The 19,724-nt window shown below is 39.3% G+C and overlaps 1 protein-coding gene across 8 annotated transcripts in view; it reads left to right on the top strand.

Annotated features, from left to right (window-relative positions):
• hiw (MYC binding protein highwire) overlaps positions 1-19,724 on the top strand; it is a 154,775-nt gene that overhangs the window by 37,138 nt on the left and 97,913 nt on the right. For all 8 annotated transcript variants that reach the window (XM_076209842.1, XM_076209839.1, XM_076209843.1 and 5 more), the window contains 17 exons: positions 1,315-1,468; positions 2,830-2,974; positions 5,029-5,156; positions 5,724-5,858; positions 6,245-6,336; positions 6,566-6,749; positions 7,844-7,915; positions 8,377-8,506; positions 9,029-9,172; positions 9,880-10,019; positions 11,317-11,541; positions 11,929-12,120; positions 12,790-13,128; positions 13,842-14,020; positions 15,623-15,860; positions 17,657-17,847; positions 18,996-19,080. In XM_076209842.1, coding sequence (XP_076065957.1) covers positions 1,315-1,468; positions 2,830-2,974; positions 5,029-5,156; positions 5,724-5,858; positions 6,245-6,336; positions 6,566-6,749; positions 7,844-7,915; positions 8,377-8,506; positions 9,029-9,172; positions 9,880-10,019; positions 11,317-11,541; positions 11,929-12,120; positions 12,790-13,128; positions 13,842-14,020; positions 15,623-15,860; positions 17,657-17,847; positions 18,996-19,080 — 2,773 coding nt within the window. The remainder of the gene's footprint in view (positions 1-1,314; positions 1,469-2,829; positions 2,975-5,028; positions 5,157-5,723; positions 5,859-6,244; positions 6,337-6,565; positions 6,750-7,843; positions 7,916-8,376; positions 8,507-9,028; positions 9,173-9,879; positions 10,020-11,316; positions 11,542-11,928; positions 12,121-12,789; positions 13,129-13,841; positions 14,021-15,622; positions 15,861-17,656; positions 17,848-18,995; positions 19,081-19,724) is intronic.

Genomic DNA, 19,724 nt, shown 5'->3' with positions numbered 1-19,724 from the left:
GCGGTCATCCAGCCTCTTCTGGTAGCTTAGAAGTGCTGGGTGGTGGCCGCACTGCAGTCTGGCCAGGTGGACTCTGTCCTTTCGTGGGAGAGAGGATTCAGAAGGGTGGATATCAGGGGGTCTAGCATGCAGCAGTGTGTTGTCTTTCAGGGTGTTAATGGAACGGTGAGTGATAAATTTGATTTTATTTTAGTTATTCATGGCTGTGGCATGATGAAGGACTTTCTGTAACTTATGTACTTTTGGTAAGAAAGGCATGATGATAAAAGCTTGAAAAAGAATGAGAAATATAGGACACTGATGAGCATTATATCCCAATGCTTAGCATGAACTTATTTCAAATTATTTTTATTCTCTGCTCCAGTGATTAGCTTATACATGTTTGAGAAGTGTGGTGGAGGTTATGAGGATGGAGAGTACGAGACGTGGAAGTGAGGTAGAGTTGGGGTGGAAAGAAAGCAAGCAGATAGGGCTGATCAAAAATACTGGGATGGTTTGGATATATGGAGAGAATGATTGAATAAAAACTAGCAAAAAGAGTGAGGAAAGTAGAAGTGGATGGAGTGAACTTAGGAGGAAGAACCAAAAATGAGGAGAAAGTATGGGATGCAGGTAGTACAGGGAATCTCCTATATATCAAACTCTGAAGTATGAATATTTGAAGGTACAAGAAGGAAAAAGTGAGGAAAATTTTCTCTATATGAAAGGCATATGCTTGGATGGTACGAAGAGAAGTATGAAAAGATTATGAAAATACTGTACAGAACCAAATTTACTGTTTGAGTGACTGCAACACCAATTTCACTTCAGTATATGAATTATCAACACATGAAAGTGTTTAAAAGTATGTATCCCTTTTATATGTAGGGGAACCCCTGTATTGGATGCCAAAGGAAAGTCAGTTGGGTAAAGCAGGGAGATGGCAAAAGATGGATGTGAACGGAGAGTAATTGTAAATGGATGAGGAAATGACATGGCCCAAAGGAATTTGCTCATTTTCTGCTCCATATATTTCTTGAGTGGATGAGAGGGTGGGGCGTCATCATGCAACGGAACGGTGAAAGTAAACCAACTTCGGTTATTAGGCTTTGCTGTGGAGGTGCTGTGTCTTGCTGCATTTCCTCTGATTCTAGTCATGTATTAGGGGAACAGGAATGACTCACTTTCCATGAAGATGTAAAATGAGAGGGATAATGAATGGTATGAAACGGGTGTAGCGTGGGTGTAAGCCTTAACTCGACTACCCCTCTTTCAAGGGGGAAAAGCCCCTTTGGTGTTTGTATGTAACCTAGGTTTCTTTACTTTTATTTGCAGTTATGATCCTTCCAAACAAGAAGTAAGCTGTTTCAACATTGTGGCAGCAGAAGCAAGAAGATTAGGAGTGCACAGTAGAGATGGATTGAGAGATCTGCTCTCCCCAGAACTCTCCCTTCCTGTCCTACCAGACTATCAAGTATCACGAGCACAGGTAAGTCATATACCCAAATGGGTTTGATAGGTCATAGGTAATAGTACTTTGTCTGATTTTGATGCATTTCAGTTTTGAATGGATGTTTCGCATAATAACGATAATCGTTGCCTTGGGTTGCACTGGCTGGTAACTTATTGGTGACTGGGAAATAGGGGCGGGGATGATGATGGGGCTGATAGAGTAGAGGGTTTGGTGGTTGGTCGTCAGGAGATTGTTTTGTAATTTGAATGTGTTTTTGTGTGGATGTATTGTGAAGACTAGAGTGAATGATATTGTGGAGGCAGTAAAAGAGAGGAAGTGGAATTAGACAGGTAAGTTGGTGCGAATGACTGAGCGAAGGAGCATGTGTGTTACTGAGTGGATGCCACGAGATAGGAAGGATGGAAGAGAGAGACCAGACAGAAGGTGGAGAGACGAGGTAGAGAAGTTTGCAGTAGTGAAGTGGCAGAGGTTGGCACTGTCATGTGAATCATGAAATGCTATGAAGGAGACTTTTGTTCAGTAGTAGACTCAGGATGGCTGATTTGATTGATTAATTGATTGATTGATTAATTGTGAAGTTGACAAAGATATATCTTGACTTTGGTTTGGAGACCAAGAATCTGTGTCTCCAGATGAAGGCGAGGGAGTTGGCAAGTTGTGAAAATGGGCAGCAGGAAGAAGTTTCTCTCTGATGTTCATCTTGCAGGACACTAAAAAAACAAAACAAAACAAAAACCCTGTCACTCATTCAAGATTCTCAGCAAAAGTTGTGGATTTGAGAAGATGGAAGATTACTTTGCTCACAGTGTTCTAGACTTCCCCAAGGATAATTCAACAATGTGTCTAATAGTCTTACAGGTTTAACTTCTCTTAGTTTATCATTCAGCTTCTCAATATATGATGTAAAGGTGGTTTGACATTTGGAGATTCAAACCAAACTTGTTTGAATCATGTATGAATGATGGGGTCATAAGCAGGTATTCATCATTGGTCCCCTTTTTTTTTTTACTTAGATAACAAGTAATGATAAATTGATATAACCTGAAGGGATTTCTCCCTGTCTTCTCCTTTTCTGCATGAGGGGATGGAGAGGGAGGGTCATCGATTTAATTAAATGGCCTTGCTGAGGATGTGCTGTCTTATGACAGTGCTTCTGATCCAGGGCAGTGGACAAGATGCAGGGATGACCCATCATCCAGGAGGTGCCAAGATAAGAGGGAGGGAAGAGGTTAGAGGGGAGTGGAGTATGTAGGGGATGGAATGGGTGGGAGTGTTTTCTATGCCTTTGTCTTTTGGCTACCTCCCTTGTAAGGGGGAAAAAGCCTTTGGTATATGTATGTACTCGTATGTAGTAATGACGATGTTTGTATTTTCAGGTTGCTCTTCATATGCTCTCATGCATTGACACTGTAACATGGGCACATGAAAATGGACTGACTGTTACAGAAGAAGACTCGCATACAGTAACAACTTGTCGAATGTACACAAGAGAAGATTTTACTCCTGTGAATAGATTTGAAAGTAAGTGTAAGAAAGCATTTTCCTGTGTTGTATTTGTATGAATGAAGGGATATTGGATATTTTGTATGTCAGAAAAAAATTGGGGGCTCATCTTTTATTTACATACTTATGTAAATCTTTTATTTAATTTTATATATTATTATTATGGGGGAGAAATAAGAAAAGATGAAGTGAAAGCAGTTATTAGAATGGTGAGGGCAGGTAAGGCACCACTGGGTTAGATGGGTGTCATGTGGAGTGTCTAAAAAAGTGAGGTACAATGATGGTGGACTGGCTGGTAAGGTTGTTTAATGTTTATCTAAAAGAGGGTAGAGTGCTGAAGAATTGTAGGAGTGGCTGTTAAGTTCCACTTTGCAAGGTAAAAGGAGTGTGAGTGTAGTAGTTTCATAGGGATCAGTTTGTTGAGTGTAGTTGGGAAGGCTTATGGGAGGGTTTTGATTGAGAGGATTAGGAGAGGAACAGAGGGAGTAATTAGTGAGGAACAGTGTGGGTTTAGGAAAGGTAGGGGTTGTGTGGATAAAATTTTTGTGATAAGGCAGATATGTGATAAAGCTTTGGCAAAGGGTAAGGATGTTTTTTGGCCCTTTATGGATTTAGAAAAGTCATATGATTGGATAGAGAGGAGATACTGTGGGAGGTATTGCAAATATATGGGATAGGAGGAAAGCTGTTAAGAGCAGTCAAGAGTTGTTACCAGAGTAGTCGAGCCTGTGTTGGAATCAGAAATGGAGATAGTGGGTGGTTTGAGGTAAAGGTGGGACTTCACCAGGGATGTGTCATGTTGCTATGGCTGTTTAATATGTACATGGATGGGATGGTGTGAGAAGTAAATGAAGGGTAATGGGCCGGAGATTGTAGATGGTGAAAATGGAGAAAAATGGGATATAAGCCAGTTGTTGTTTGCTGATGACACTATGTTTGTGGCAGGATCAGAGGAGGAATTTAAAAAGTTAGTGGTGGAGTTTGGGAAGGTGTGCAAGAGGAGGAAGTTGAAGGTAATTGTGGGTAAAAGTAAAGTGATGAGATGTGCAAAGGGAAAGTATGGCAGCAAATTGGAACTGAGTATTAAGGAAGAGAGACTGGAGGAAGTGGATTGCTTTAGATATTTGGGGTCACATGTGGTAGGAAAGGGAGGAGTGGAGGTGAAGGTAGAATACAGAATGAGAGAAGCAAGTGAATGCCTTGAGGGATTAAAAATTGTAATGAGAAATAGACATTTGGAAATGGATGCTAAGAGGAGATTATATAAAGGAGTGATTGTACCAGCAGCACTGTAAGGGGCAGAAACATGGAACATAATAGAGGAAGAGTTTAAATGTATTTGAGATGAAATGTCTGAGAATTATGTTAGGGGCTACTACGCTGGATAGAGGGAGAAACAAGGTGAGGAGGAGAGCAGGGATAGAAAAGGAGTTGGGAGATAGGTTTAATGAAAGAGTATTGGGATGGCTTGGACACATGAAAAGAATGGTTGAAGAAAGATTAGTAAAAGAAGTGTGGAAGGCAGAGGTGGAGGGAGTGAACATGAGGGGGTTGCTGGTTAAATGAAGTGGCCTTGCTGTGGATGTGCTGTGTCTTGCTGCATTGCTTGTGACCTAGAACAGCAGATGAAATGCAGGGATGCCTGTTATACAGGAGGAGCCAAGATGATAGGGAAGGAGGGGTGGTGAATAAGAGAAAGTGGGTGGTGATGAAATGGGTGGGAGTGAATTTGGCTACCTCCCTTGCAAGGGGGAAAAAGCCCTTGGTATATGTATGAGTATCCATATGTATATATATATATGTGTATACATATCCATACATATACCAAAGTCCTTTTCCCCCTCACAAGGGAGGTAGCCAAAGTCAAAAGGCATAATTCCACTCCCACCCATTTCATCTCCACTCATTTCACCCTTATTCACCACCCTTCCCATAATCCATTAACATCCTCTCAGCCCAGGTATACTTATGCTTGTCTTTCTTCATATGCACTTTCACTACCACAAATTTCCTTTCAGTCCACATCATTAAATGTAACATGAAATTAACATACGACACTGCTGCTTGTACAGGTCATGGAGGAGGCTGGGGTTATGCTGGTCATTCCATTGAGGCTATTCGCTTCATGTGTGATACTGATGTCCTTATTGGTGGCTTTGGCCTCTTCGGTGGAAGGGGAGAGTACACAGGCAAAATCAAGGTTTGTGTCATAATTAGGAAGGTCAACTTCTGAAGAATTTTAAGTGGTTGTTATATGGAACAGTTTATGTATGGTGTCACGTCTCATTTATCATTACTCTTTATTCAGCACAGGTCTTTCTAAGTTTAATGTGACTTTATGTACTCTGAGTCTACACTAAAATAGATATTTCCCCATAACACAACATACATAAAGTATTAATATTATCTATCTGTATCTAAATGTCAATACAGGAACTTAAACTAACACTGTTGTCCACACTGAAATTGCTAGCATCATATCTAATGGTATTGCTCCCAGAGGAGCATTGCTCTTACATTATTTAAATTCTTTATATGTTATTTCCCAACATCAGGTCAAAAACAATGCCAAATTGCTCACATGTATATATTCTTGTTGTGCATTCTTAGGGAACAAAAGGGCTAACTACTACACAGTTCCCTACAAGTATTGTCATAACAAAGTGGTCTGCATGCACCAAAGACATTAACTCATAATTATTATTCTTATATTTTAAAAAGATTTGTTTATGTTTATATATAATTTTTTTTTTTTTTTCAACAATAGCTGTTTGAGCTTGGAGTTGAAGGAGGGGACCAGGAATCTGATGGAGAATTGTTAGCAGAAACAGAGGAAGTTCCTTATGAATGTGGTGCCAGACAAAAATACCCACTTCTCTTTGAAGAACCAGTTGCTGTACAAGTTAGTAAATCTGAAGTTTGATAATTGTTTATATTGGATCCCCATCTCACCTCTTTCTCTGATTCTCAATCTTTCTTTTTCTCACTTTTTGCTTATTTCTATCTTTTTCTCTTTTCTCTTTTTTGCTCTCCTTTTCTTCCCTCCCTCCCTTTGCCCCTCTCTCCCTCCCTCCCTCTCTCCCCCATTGCCTTAGAGAGTGCCACGGCAGGTGACATGGATTACCTTTTATTCATGAAGTGTTAAGATGTGAGGAATGGGTATGAAGTGGATATAGGGTGGTTGTATGCTTTGACACAGCCAACCCCTTATAAGTGGGAGAAGGCCTTTCAGTACATATGCATGCATATATCAACATAGGTCATTAAGACTCTTTTCTTGTCCTGCAGGCTAATAAATGGTATGTGGCATGGGCACGAGTCAGTGGCCCAAGTAGTGATTGTGGCTCTTCTGGACAAAGTATGGTCACCACTGATGATCAGTAAGTATATCATTAATAAACTGGTGGAATATATGGAAGGGTGGGACCAGCCATGTGACCCTACATCAGATTCAGCACTCCTCTATGAGTAGTGTGCCTCTGTTCCATAGGGGTGCCTTTAAAGTCCGTATCTTAGTTCAGTTAAATTTAAAGTATGTGTTAAAAGTGGGAAAGTTTTTAAGATTTGTATGAATTTTCATGTCTAATTTTATTTTGTTTTATATTACAGAGTAATGTTTTATTTCAAATCATCTAAGAAGTCAAACAATGGTACTGATGTTAATGCTGGGCAGATCCCCCAAATTCTTTATCGAATCTTAACTCCTGAGGGAATGCCTGTGACAAGACAAAACCAGGAAGTTTCAGAACCAGTACCTATCCTCTCCAAAGATTTCTTCCTAAATGTCTCAAATGTAAGTTTCTTTTTTATTATGATTTCTTATTCAGTTGTAGTTAGAATTATTGTACATGAAAAGGAGTGTAGTGTTATTTTATTGGTAAAAATATGATGCATGTGTATAATTGTGAGATAAATTTTGTTGTCTGCTGATAAAACTGGTTTTAGTCATAAACAAAGTTCAGAGATTGGTGGAATGTAGTAGGGAATTTGGTGGTCATTCTGGAAGAGCTTGTTTTGTAATCTGAGGGTGAAACTATTTTTGTATATTTACCTAGTTGTATTTTATGGGACGAGAGCTATGTATGTTGTAGATGTTTGAGTGGTATGCTGCAGGTGTAGTTTTTTTTTCAGTTGATTATGTGTTGTGTGGTTTAATGAGATGAATGAGAAGGGTGAAAAACCCTCACATAGAACTGTGTACCTATCATTTTTATTTGGTGTTTTCTGGGGAGGATTTTGGTTTCAGTATGCAGGTGTTCGACAAGGTCCCTAAACACGTAATACCCACAAAGATCATTGAGACAGACAGTTATAACAATGATAAGACGTGGTTAACCAACTCTATAGCAGGAAGACCATACAGAGTAACCCAAAACAACCAAGTCTTAGGTGCAAAACGACTACACAATGGAGTCCCTCAAGGCGTAATACTTTTACCATTACTGTCCAGTCTCTTCATGAAGTATCTCTCAACTCCAAAACTAGGAACAACTACCAATGTTCTCCCATATGTAGATGACCGGACAGTGATAACCCAGCACAGTGAATACAAAATAGCAGCAAAGAATAACCAAGTTCAAGGACACCATCCAGCAATAAAACATTGCCAACACAGATTGAAACTTCCCCATATGCAACCATCATACAGAGAACACAGAACACCTTCCACTACAATTTTCCACTGTAACAATCCCTAAACAACACAATATATCTTTCCTAAGGGGTTTAAGGTCCCACCCAGAGGTCATTACCAGTTACCTGAAGACTGCAGGTCTTCTGCAAGAGAGACCAGGGGCAACAGATTGATTGCTTGATTGATTTAATTGTGCATCTTAAGGAGTAATTGTTTCAAGATGGTTGACATCGTCTTTTTATTTTGATTTGCAGCAAGATGTATTTCAGTCACTCCTTGATCTCCTTGGATGGGCATGGGCAACTTTAAGGTCTTGTGTTGGAGAAGTAAGTGCATCTAAGAATATTTCCAATTTTGTCAAAAAATTAACCTAAGTCTTTCAAATGTTTATTCATTTATTTTTTCAGTGTTCATGATTTATCTTAGAAGTTAATGATTAAAGTACGATATTTAGAGATTTGTTGTAACCTTTTAGAGACTAATACTAGTAACTGTTATACAGATTTCATTTTATCAAATACTCAACAGTGTTTTTCATTTGAGGATAGAATGGGATTGTGTAATATCCAAAATCATTTAAGATGTGTAAATGATCACGTTCATTGGAGTTTGCTTAATTAAATATATCAGGCACCAGTTATATTAAAATTCTGTGAAGATACCATAATCCATTGATAGTTTGAAGTGGAAATTATTTGTCATGTTTTATTGATTTTGCCGTTACATTTGTTTGAGAGGTGAAGAGGGAGGCCATACAGGTGACTGATAAAGTTGAAATTTCCATCAGGTGACTCACTCAGGAAACTGTGGCACAAGTCCAACAGTAGCTATGTTGGACCTGCAGCGCTTGGTCTACATATGTAGCGCATGTCTCAGGCTTTTGCGAATCTACATCAATGGTGTTTATCCAAATTCAGGTATAGTGCTCATATTAATTAGTCACCATTCTCCAATCAAACATCTCATCACTGATCTGTGTGTACATGTGCTTGCATTTACTGTACCCAATTGTACTTAATTAGTTGTAATATATAGGAAATGAACTATACTCATGGGGTCCTGTCTTTCTCCAACTGCCATACTTAGTTTTTAATTCATTTGTGGTTTTATCTTGGGCTATATCATATAAGCTCCTGGAATAAATAGATTCTAAGTTAATCCATGAGTTGATGCATCTATACAGAAAACTGTTTATTGACAAACTTCATACATATTTAAATATCTAATTGTAATATACAGGAAAGAACCAAAGCTCTTTGCTTCTATTTATTACTCTCCAGTTATCATACTTAATGTGTGTATGAGTTTGAGAAATTGGTGAAGAATGTGTAGTCTGATTTTCATCCAGCACCGGAAAGCATAGCATGTAATGTAATGTTATCCTTTTTCTAAGGAGTAAACACAAAGCATACAGTATTAAACTTTGTACACATTTTCAGTGAGAATGACAAGAAGCAACACTGAAACAGGAACATTAGCAGAGAATGTAGCAGATGTCCGTGGTCTTTTGCGGCAGATGTTGTCGGACCCATTACCCACAAACCACACCACCAGTCGCAGAAGTAAAACACGTAATGGTAAAGGTGAGGATTTTCTTTTGATATTTTGTTAGCAGTGGCCATGGCTGAATCGAAGTATACTCTCACTTCACAACTATCCAGAACCCATTCATTGCCCTTCCCATTTTATCACCTATGAATGAAATGTCATCTCTGCCCCTCTCCACATCACACAAGTCAGAGACAATGCAATAAGGCACAGGGCTTCCATAGCAGGGGAGTGGGGACAGCATGAAATTAAACAGGGAATTAATTCAACTCCTGCTGTTTGGGTTTGATTTGGAAGTCATGTCATGCTGTATTGCCTTTGACCTGAGCTGTGTGTTTGGGGACAGGAATGAACCTTCATCTACAAGGTGTTACAATGAGACAGTGAATGAGTTTTGCATGGGGGTTGGATGGGGCATGGCTAAATCAAAGTATAATTTGACATTTTATGTGAGAAAAATACAGAAAGGAGTGTCCCAATCCCCTCACTCTGCCATATTTAGTTACCTTTTACTATGACCTTGCAATGTGAAGGGTGTGACAGGTAATTTGGAATATTTTGCAATACCTTTTTAGTGATCTCTATATACATACATTTATGTCTGAGATCTTTGGGACCGGTCATGTCCTGATGCATGTGTAATATGATGAAAGGAGAGTAATATTCATAATTTTAATTTTTGCAATCATGATATAATTTTAAATAGAATTAAGCCAATTTTTCTTTTTGTTTTCCTTTTCAGAACTAAATCCTCTCACAAAGTTAGTAGTGTCTGTTTTAGAGGAGTGCCACAAGACATTCGTATGTTGCTTTCATGCCTTTTATCCAACGGGACAACTCAAATGGGCCTGCCTCTGTGATTTGCTTGCATCAAGAGAAGTAGTAAGTATTGGACATTAATTATCTTTATACAAATTTTCATATTTATTTCTAGTGGGAATGAAATGGGTGGGAGTGGAATTATGCCTTTTGATTTTGGCTACCTCCCTTGTAAAGGGGTAAAATCCCTTGGTATATGTATATGTAAGTGAATTTTAGAATTTCATAAAGAGTGATTAGATTACCTGCTTCAAAAAAAATCTTCTTTAAGGAGACAACCATCCTAGCCCACTGTGAGTGGTGGAGTTCATGATGTTAGATGAAGCCAATCATCAAAAAAGAGGTTTGAAGATGGAGAAATAAGAGAAGGAAGGGAGGTAGAGGTGCCTGCTCAACAGACATTTCATATACATCTGTAGCAAACAATTGATCTTATTACATACATACATACATACATATACCAAAGGCTTTTCCCCCCTTACAAGGGAGGTAGCCAGAAAACAAAGTCTTAAAAGCCACTCCCACCCATTCCATCCCTAACATACTCCACTCCCATCCACCCTCTTTCCTCCCTCTTCTCTTGTCACCAGCTGCCCTTGCTGCCAGCTAAATGGTATTATTCACTTTAATGACAGACTTGTTTGAGGTTTGGAGGTCTACTGCCTCTTTGCCTCCTTGGCAATCCCTCTTCATCTCTGTGTACCAGTACTCCCTCAACTACCAATGTCACAAATATGTTGACCTTATCTATGAAGGGTCTTCTCTTTCCTGTGTCATATTGTTCAGGCCAGAGTAAGTGCAAAGAGATGGTACCACAGCAGGGCCCAACAGTTGGAAGTGGTTTACCTCCTCTTTACACCAATCTTGGTGGTATGGTTTATTCACTGTGAACCTTCACTTTAAGTTGAATACATGTGAATGTCAAGCAACCTTGGGGCTGAAGATTATTTAATAGATTGTTTGTATGAAAAACTTAAGTGAATGCCCACATGGTAGTACATACATATACCAAAGGCTTTTCCCCCCTTACAAGGGAGGTAGCCAGAAAACAAAGTCTTAAAAGCCACTCCCACCCATTCCATCCCTAACATACTCCACTCCCATCCACCCTCTTTCCTCCCTCTTCTCTTGGCACATGGTAGTACATGAAATATTCCAGAGATATCATGCACCTCTGCTTCTCACAATGATATATGTGCATAATTCCATAATATCCTCTTTGTGTATGGGTCACTGCTTCTTTTCCATTTCCAGAATTAAGGTAACTCATTCACTGTGAATTAAAATTTGTTAACTATAAATTGAGAACTGATATGATCTTGTTGAGTGTAGGTATTTATTATTATATTTTTTCCTTTAGGGTGGTGAGGAAACGAGAGATAGTGATCGTCTCTTGAGTGCTGTTCTGGCCTCACTATCTTCACCGTCAGTCAAGTTGCGTGCTACATGTCCTATCCTGACTGATCCAGACATGGAAGTCACCCACCGACCTTCTCCTGCTGACAATGCAGCTCTGTCCACTCTACAGCCTGGGGACTTGTATAGATATCCTCTTTTAGTAGAGCATATGACCTACAAGACTCATGTAAGTTTAGTCATCAGATTTTTTTTTTTTTTTTTTTTTTTTTCCCTCTCCATAAGTATTATCTTGAATTTATTCTTAAGCCCTCTGACATGATTTGTACCCAGGTCAGAAACAGTGCAGCAAGACAACACTTCCATTGAAGGTCCAGCTGCTTCATTTACACAACAACCTTCCCTTCTTGTCCCCTCATGCAAAAATACAGAAGACAATGAGAAATCCCTTCATTTACAACCATTTTCTACTATTTTCTTGGTCTAACTACCACTGTATGACCAGCTTTAGAATGTGTCTCTATTGTATAAAGGCAAATATTTTTACTATGTATTAGTGCTTTGTCATTTTTTTTATTATGACCGAATTGGTTAGAGTGTTTTAATGATATTCCAGGTTGACAAAGGAGTTGGAGCTGTGTGGACATTTCGTGAAGTTTTGGACAGACTTCTGGGCGTTGCTTGTGGAGGTGTTCGACAAGCCCTGAGGAGCGAAAGAGTCACATCTCTAGCAGGACTGGTGCACAATACCTGCCTCTTACTTGCTGCAGCTGTGTCAGAACTAGCAGCAGAAACATTATCAGCAGAGGTAATTCAGAAAGTTTTATTTGTAAGTGTACTGCACCTGTATGTTTTATGAATTTACAAGCAGTAGGAGTGTAAAGACAGAGCCGAATAGGGCACTGGTGTCTGTAGGCAAGAAGTTAGATGAATGACAGTTCAAGTCTGAAAGAGAGGCAATTTGTGATGGTAGTAAATGGTCTTAAGTCAAAACTCTGCAAAGGCATTAAATGCCTAGCTTTCTCGTAATACAGGTAACAGCTGAAGAGTTGAAAAAATTAGAGTATTTTGTGCTTAATCAAACCATATATTTCCAGTTGGGCTAATAGCTTTTGGTTAATTTTCAAATTTATGGAACCAAACTTTCATAAATCAAATAGTTTAGATCTGAAAAAAAAAAAGTTTTATGAGCTTCACCTATGTTCCATATTTTTTTTCACATATGTTAAGTTGACAACCAACAACTGCTCCCCTTTTCCTCCTCTTGTATTCCTACCTCCCCACTATTCCTTACCAATCCATAGGGGCACCCCAAAACAATCCCTAAGGCATTGGCTGCATGTAATCCTGTAATTACTACTGTATGATAACAATGCAGTCAATACCCCAATGCAGAGTATTGACGTCGTGTACATACACCCAATTTATTCATATTTAAATGTACTTAAAATGGGTTACTATGTTTCTTTATGGTCAGGGTGAAGTACCTGCTGGAGGTCGCGTTCTACATGTCACTCCTTCAAGATTTACTCGAACATCTCAAAGTCGAACATGGAATACAGGAAATGGTTCACCAGATGCAATATGTTTTGCTGTAGACCGTCCAGGAATAGTTGTTGCGGGTGTTTGCATCTATGGTGGTGTAGGCACCTATGACTATGAATTAGAGCTTCTAGACGAAAGTGGTGGTGGCCAAGATGCTTCATTTGCACTGGAAAGATGGAAGGTGATTGAAATGGTTCGGGGAACTTTTGGTCCTGATGATGCAGTTGCTGATATAGTGGAAATCAAGTTTGAAAGACCAGTTCCAATCAAGGTTAGTAATGAGAACTGTATATATTTAGTTATTCTTTAAGTGTTTGTTTATTAAATCAAATGGAATCATAGTATTTATGTAATATTTGGGGCAGAAAAGAGAAAAATATATCACATATTTTCAGTATATTAGATTTTTTATCTATCAGTGTTATAAGAATGAATAAATGAATGATGGAATATGTAAGTTTTCTCAGTCAGCAATCTGGCTATATATTCAAAGGGCTTCTTCTCTTTATAAAGGAGGTAACCCTTAGCTCAATTTCCTATTCAACTAAATCCTTTTAAGTTTGTTGTAGATGAGATATAATGAAAAAGATTGTTAGAACAAATTTTTTTTTGGCTATCAGAATAGAGGGTTCATTTGTATTGGCCAGATTTTCTCAATTAATTACTTTATTATCCAGTTCTGATATCCACATTCATTGCTAATTTTTACTCATTCATATAACGTAGGGTATGTATATAACGTAGTCACTTTCCCTTTTACTAAATGGGTGCCAATTCAGAACATATATTTTATACACATTAAAGCCCATTTAATGCCCCTCCCATTTTTAAAAACTATTTATGGGAAATGAAATGGGTGGGAGTGATTTCTATGCCTTTTTCTTTTTGGCTACCCCCCATGTAAAGGTATATGTATGTATGTATGTATGTATTTTTAACTTTTTACATATATATTAATCTTTTATTTTGTGTTGGAAACTAAAGGAAGGAGTGAAGTTTGCCATTCGGCTGTGCAATCATGGAGGACGAACAAGTAATGGAGACAGTGGTGTTTCAACAGTGAAGGGACCTGACGGAACTATATTCACTTTCACCACTTGTAGCCTTTCCATCAATGGCACAAATCATATCAGGGGACAGATTCCACACATCCTTTACTACAGGTAAGAGAATGTAGGTTGGTAAATTCATGTAATGAGAGAAGGAGGTTAGTTGATGTATTTATGTAATATGACATACAGTTTGTAGCCCATGTATTGGTCAGTCTATCTATCTAACTATGTACCAAGGGCTTTTTCCCCCCTTACAAGAGAGGTAGCCAAGTCAAAAGGCAAGTTTTGAAAAGAATTTTTTTTGTCAGTGTTTCTTAATATTTCAAATAGAATGTGTATTTATGTTTTCGGTATTGCTTTTCAAGTATTAGAAGGCTGTAAGACAGAAGATAGGGGTGAGTGGAGAATGATTGTGTATGGATGGTGTTGTGATGCATGGAAAGAAGTGGATGGGGAATGGGGGTGGGGGGGTTTGAGGGAGAATGTATGAATTATATTTTGATGCAGCCCAAAGAGATTTCTTCCCATCTTCTCTTTTTCTACATAAGGGGACAGAGAGGGGAGGTTGCCAATCAAATGAAGCAGCCTTGCTGTGGATGTGCTGTGTCTTGCTGCATTGCTTCTGACCCAGGGCAGTGGGTGAGATGCAGGGATGACTGGTCATCCAGGAAGAGCCAAGAAAAGAGGGAGGGAGGGGTGGTGAATGGGAGTGGAATATGTAGAGATGAAATGGGTGGGAGGATTTATGCCTTTGACTTTAGCTACCTCCCTTATAAGGGGTAAAAAGCCCTTGGTATACATATGTAGAAGGCTGCAACAAATTGTGACCTGATAGAACAGTAATAGTGGTGATAAACAAGATTTTGAAGACTCCTAGAATATCTATCTGTATACCAAGAGGCTTCTTCCCCCTTATAAGGGAGGTAGCCAGCCAAGGGATCCACCCACCCCACCCATTTTACTCGTATTTATTCCTAGGTACATTCTGGAAAAAAAAAAATAATAATAATTGGAACTGAAATGTGCAACAATAGTGTGTCCGTTTAGTATGTTTAAGGTGTGTTTATGTGATGGTATGTTTGGCTCTGTCATCTGTCACCTAGGAGGAGCCAAGAAAAGAGGGAGGGAGGGGTGGTGAATGGGAGTGGAGTATGTGGGGATGAAATGGGTGGGACTGGATTTATGCCTTTAACTTTGACTACCTCCCTTGTAAGGGTGAAAAAGCCATTGGTATATGTATGTATGTTCATGGCATGTGTTGCATTTGATGGATGCTTGTGCTTAGTTAATGGATTTAGTGCATGTGGGGCAAGTGTAAGGGCCTGGGTTAATTTCTATGTTGCCAGGTAATGGGAGAAGTGGGAGGACAGGTGTCAGTGTATTGATCTCCTTGTGTGAAAAAACAGGGATATAGGAAAGGGAGAAAATTAGGAGTTGTGTGGGAGTATGTAAAGTGTAACTCTCTGACCCAGTCCAAAGACCAAGTGCTGGCCCCTCAGGGCCACACCACCATGAGAAAGTGGGGACTCTTTGTGTCCATTTGGTGTCCTCAGTAGGACTCGTAAGTCCACTGTCCTTCTTGGGTGGGGAGGCATCCTCCTCTCCTTGCCATCTCAACACATGGTGCAACTACTTGGTATTTGGACAATGCAGTACCCAAAGAATGATAGGTTTATCATTATCAATTCTCACTATTTTTCTTGATATTTGCAGTACTCCACAAGATCCAGAAAGTCAGCAGAATACTCGAGAAATAGCTGAGCAACAAGCAAGAAAGTCTGCTTTGACCATGGCTGGCAGTATCATACGCTCGGTAACAGAGCTCATGATCATGGGCCTTGGTGTAGGAGATGACATGGCTGTGGAGGTGCTAGGGACTGCACCCATGATTACCATGCTTTTACCTCTTGTGTTGTCATATGTTGGAAGAGTGGCAACATCAGATTCTAGGGTAAGTTTTAACTTTATGTAATTGTATATAGTGTGGTCCCTATGTATGAATTGTTTACTTGACGCAGAAATTGAATACCGTAAATAATACTTTTCTGAGTAGGAAGAGTTTTGGATGTACATGTTTTTAGGGTAGAGAGTGGGGGAATATCTAATCATTTTGAGGTAGAAGGAAAGTTGAGAGTGAAGGATAGAAGGAGAAAGAGGTGCATAGAGTAAACTGCTTAAATGAGAAAGAAAAGGAGGAGTACAAAAAGAAGCTTAGAGAAGAGTGGGAAGGAGTGAAGGATATAGTAGAACTAGGAGTGGAGAAGGAATGAGGATGTGTCAAGGAGGAAGTTGCAAGGTGTGCAAAGATGGTGTGTGGAACAAGGAGGATGGGAGGAAATAGTAGTAAGGGTGGTGAGTGATGGGATGATGAAACAAAGGTTGTAGAAGAGAAGAAACAAGCATTCACCAATTGTTTGCAAAATAGGGTAAGGGAATCATACGAGAGGCACAAAGAAAAGGGAAGAGAAGTAAAGCATAAGATAAAGGAGGCAAAAAGGAGAGCAGATGTGAAATGAGGTAAAAACATGACAAAAATTTTTGAAAGTAATGAAAAGAGGTTTTGGAAGGAAATTAAGAGAGGAAGGGGAGGTGAATCAAGTAGAGAAGAAAAGGTAAAAGGAAGTGGATAGCTTTAGATACTTGGGGATGAATGTGGTAGGAAAGGGAGGAGTGGAGGTAGAGGTAGAATGGAGATTGAGAGAGGGAAGTAAATGCATTGGTGGATTAAAAAGTGTAATGAGAAATAGACATTTAGAAATGGATGCTGAGAGGAGACTATAGAAGGAGTGATTGTGCCAACAGCACTGTATGGGGCAGAAACATGGAAAAAAGGAAGAGTTTAAATGTGTTTGATGTTATTATCTCCTTTGATGTTCAATGTGTCTGTTTTCGTCTCCTTCAATGCACACGCAGAATGTAGAAGTTGTATAGTTGTAGGTTACTTCTACATTGGTGAATTAAAGTCTGGGAGTGTTCTTTTTTTTAATGTTCCAGACTGCTCACTGGTCTACACATACAAGGCAATCTCCAAAGTAACCTTGGGGGATTGCCAGATTAAATATATATATACAACTGTACAAGTAGGCTGTTGCCTTATTCACATTTAAGATGAGGTGGATGGATGGGATAAAAGGGACATTGGGAAAGAGGGGAATGTCTGTTGAGGAAGGGAGGGAGAAGACAAAAGATATGGGTGAGTGGAGAATGGTTGTGTGTGGATGATAGTGTGATGCATGGAAGGGAATGGGTGGGGGATGGGGTAGAGGAGGGAGTATGTGTGAATGATATTTTGATTAAGTGCGAAGTGATTTCTCCCCATCTCTTTTTCTGCATGAGGCGATGGAAAGGGAGGGTCGCCAATTATGTGAAATGGCTTTGCTGTGGATGTGCTGTGTCTTGCTGCATTGCATCTGACCCAGGGCAGTGGATGAGATGCAGGGATGACCCATCATCCAGGAGGAGCCAAGAAAAGAGAAAAGGAGGGGTGGTGAATGGGAGTGGAGTATGTGGGAACAAAATGAGTGGGAGTGGATTTATGCCTTTGACTGGCTATCTCCCTTATAAGGGAGAAAAAGCCCTTGGTATATGTATGTATGAATATTGAGTTTTTACCTACAATTTGATGTGATGTCTGTACCCTGTATGTACCATTCATTTTATGCTTGGAAGGTATTATGTCCATTTTTATAAAGTATAAACATGTATTCTTTTAGTACATTATTATCATGATATATTTACAACTTGCAGAGTGCTGTAGCAGTGTTAGGCCTTATTCAAGAAATTTTACCTCATGTTGCTGCTTTGAACAACTTGATTTTAGCAACACAGAAGAATGCTGTCACAGAAACCATTGAGGGATGCCACACTACCACCAGCCATCACTATGCTTGGGTAGAAAGTGATCATCCCTACAAACCAGCTACGGTGTCAAATTATAGGTAAAAATCCTTATGCCTGTATTTATCTGATTATAATGTTTGGAAAGGAGCTATACTTGTGAGGTTGTGTTTTTTTGTGTTTTACAGGTATTGATGTAAGTGGAAGGCAATAAGTGAAGAGAAGATAGGTAGAGTATTTTTAGAGAGTTGTTGAATGTGGAGTAGGATAGGGATTGATTCATTGTGGCAGTGGTAGGAAATAGGAAAATTACTGTAATGGGAGAAAAGAATGGCAGGGATGTAAGAAAAGATAAGGTATAAAGAACTTTAAAAATTATGAAAGCTGCTAAGGCATCTGGGTTGGATGGGTGACATGTGTCTGACAAAAGGAGGAACAATTGTAGTGGATTGGCAGGTGAGGTTGTACAGTGTAGTTGGAAAGACATAATAGGCTGATTGAGATGATTAGGAGAGGAACATAGGGAGTAATTGATGAGGAATAGTGTAGGTTTAAGAAGGGAAGAGGGTTTTTGGATCAGATTTTTTATAGTAAGGCAGATTTGTGATAAGTTTTTGGCAAAAGGTAGGGGGTGTTATTTAGGCCTTTATGCTTTTGGAGAAGACTTATGACAGGGTAGACAGGAAAGCACTGTGGGAGGTACTGCAGATATATAGGCTAAGGGAAAGCTGTAAGAGGCATCAAAAGCTTTTACATGATTAGTAGAGATTGTGTTAGAGTTGGGAAAGGTGATAATGAGTGGTTTGGGGGTGAAGGTGAGGCTGGGCCATGGTTGTTATTTCACCATTATGGTTGATGTTTTCTTTTTTCTTGATTTATTTCCTTTTTTCACAGTTGTTCCAATTCCTTATTCCACCTATCTTTTCCTCTTATTTTTCATCCAGTCTGTCTCATACCACATAATTTGTGAGCCACCTCTTTCATTGTCACTAATTTTACTCATTCTCCTTCTACATCTGTAGTTTCTATGTCTGCCTTCATTACACTTTTCCCACATTTGTCTTTTGAATTCCCTTGCCACCACATTTTTCTTTTTCTCAACATCACTCCTTGCTGCCCATAGATTACTTTGACATTTTCCATTCTCGTTCACCCTAGGCATTCCAGAACCACTAGTTACTGTATCAATGCTCTCATTGTTGACCTCAGCATTTGTATCTCCTAATATGATTTTTTTCCCTTCATACAGAGTAAGTTTTCCAAGCACAGTGCAGTGGATGATGCTGGAGTTTGACCCACAGTGTGGCACAGCTCAGCCAGAAGACAGTTTACAGGTAGAACAATGTGTGGTTTGTAGTAATAATATATATTAAGTATATACATGAATATACCAAAAGGGATTTTTGACCCATATATAGGGAGGGACTAAGTAATAAAATATACTCATCCTTCACCTATCCAAAAACCCATTTGTGGCGCCTCCTATTTTAGCACTTCATGGATGAAAGGATCCCTGTTCCTACCCCCATTGCTTAAGTCAGAGACAATGTATCAAGTCACAGCACTGCCATAACAAGGCCAGAGTTGGTTTACCCTCACCACTTTATTACATGGCAACCCCCTACCCCCTAATCACTTGAGAAATTTATGGAGTAGACAAGAAGAACTCCTTTCAGGCAGTCATTTCTTCATCCATTTACGACCATTCTATTCACTCCTATCCTTTGCATTCGCTCTTCCTTGCTCAACAGATTTTCCTCTTGCATCTAATCCCCCCTTCACCCTGTCCATCCAGTAGTGTAAGATGGTCCACAAGGATAGATACATTGGTAAACGACAGTCCACAACAGCACTGTCCATCTATCTTATTCTTGTCTGCCCTGCAAGTTCACTCCATCCACTTCTGCTTTTCACACTTTTTTTTTTCTTCTTCTTTTTTCTTTTTTCTTTTTTCTTTTTCTTCTTATTTTCTTTCATA

This window comes from Oratosquilla oratoria, chromosome 26 (assembly GCF_046742065.1).
Source record: "Oratosquilla oratoria isolate Oo_2021 chromosome 26, ASM4674206v1, whole genome shotgun sequence".
In the NCBI taxonomy this organism is placed as follows: Eukaryota; Metazoa; Arthropoda; class Malacostraca; order Stomatopoda; family Squillidae; genus Oratosquilla; species Oratosquilla oratoria.
Note: the sequence above shows the minus strand (reverse complement) of the source record. Positions and strands in the feature narration are given on the sequence as shown.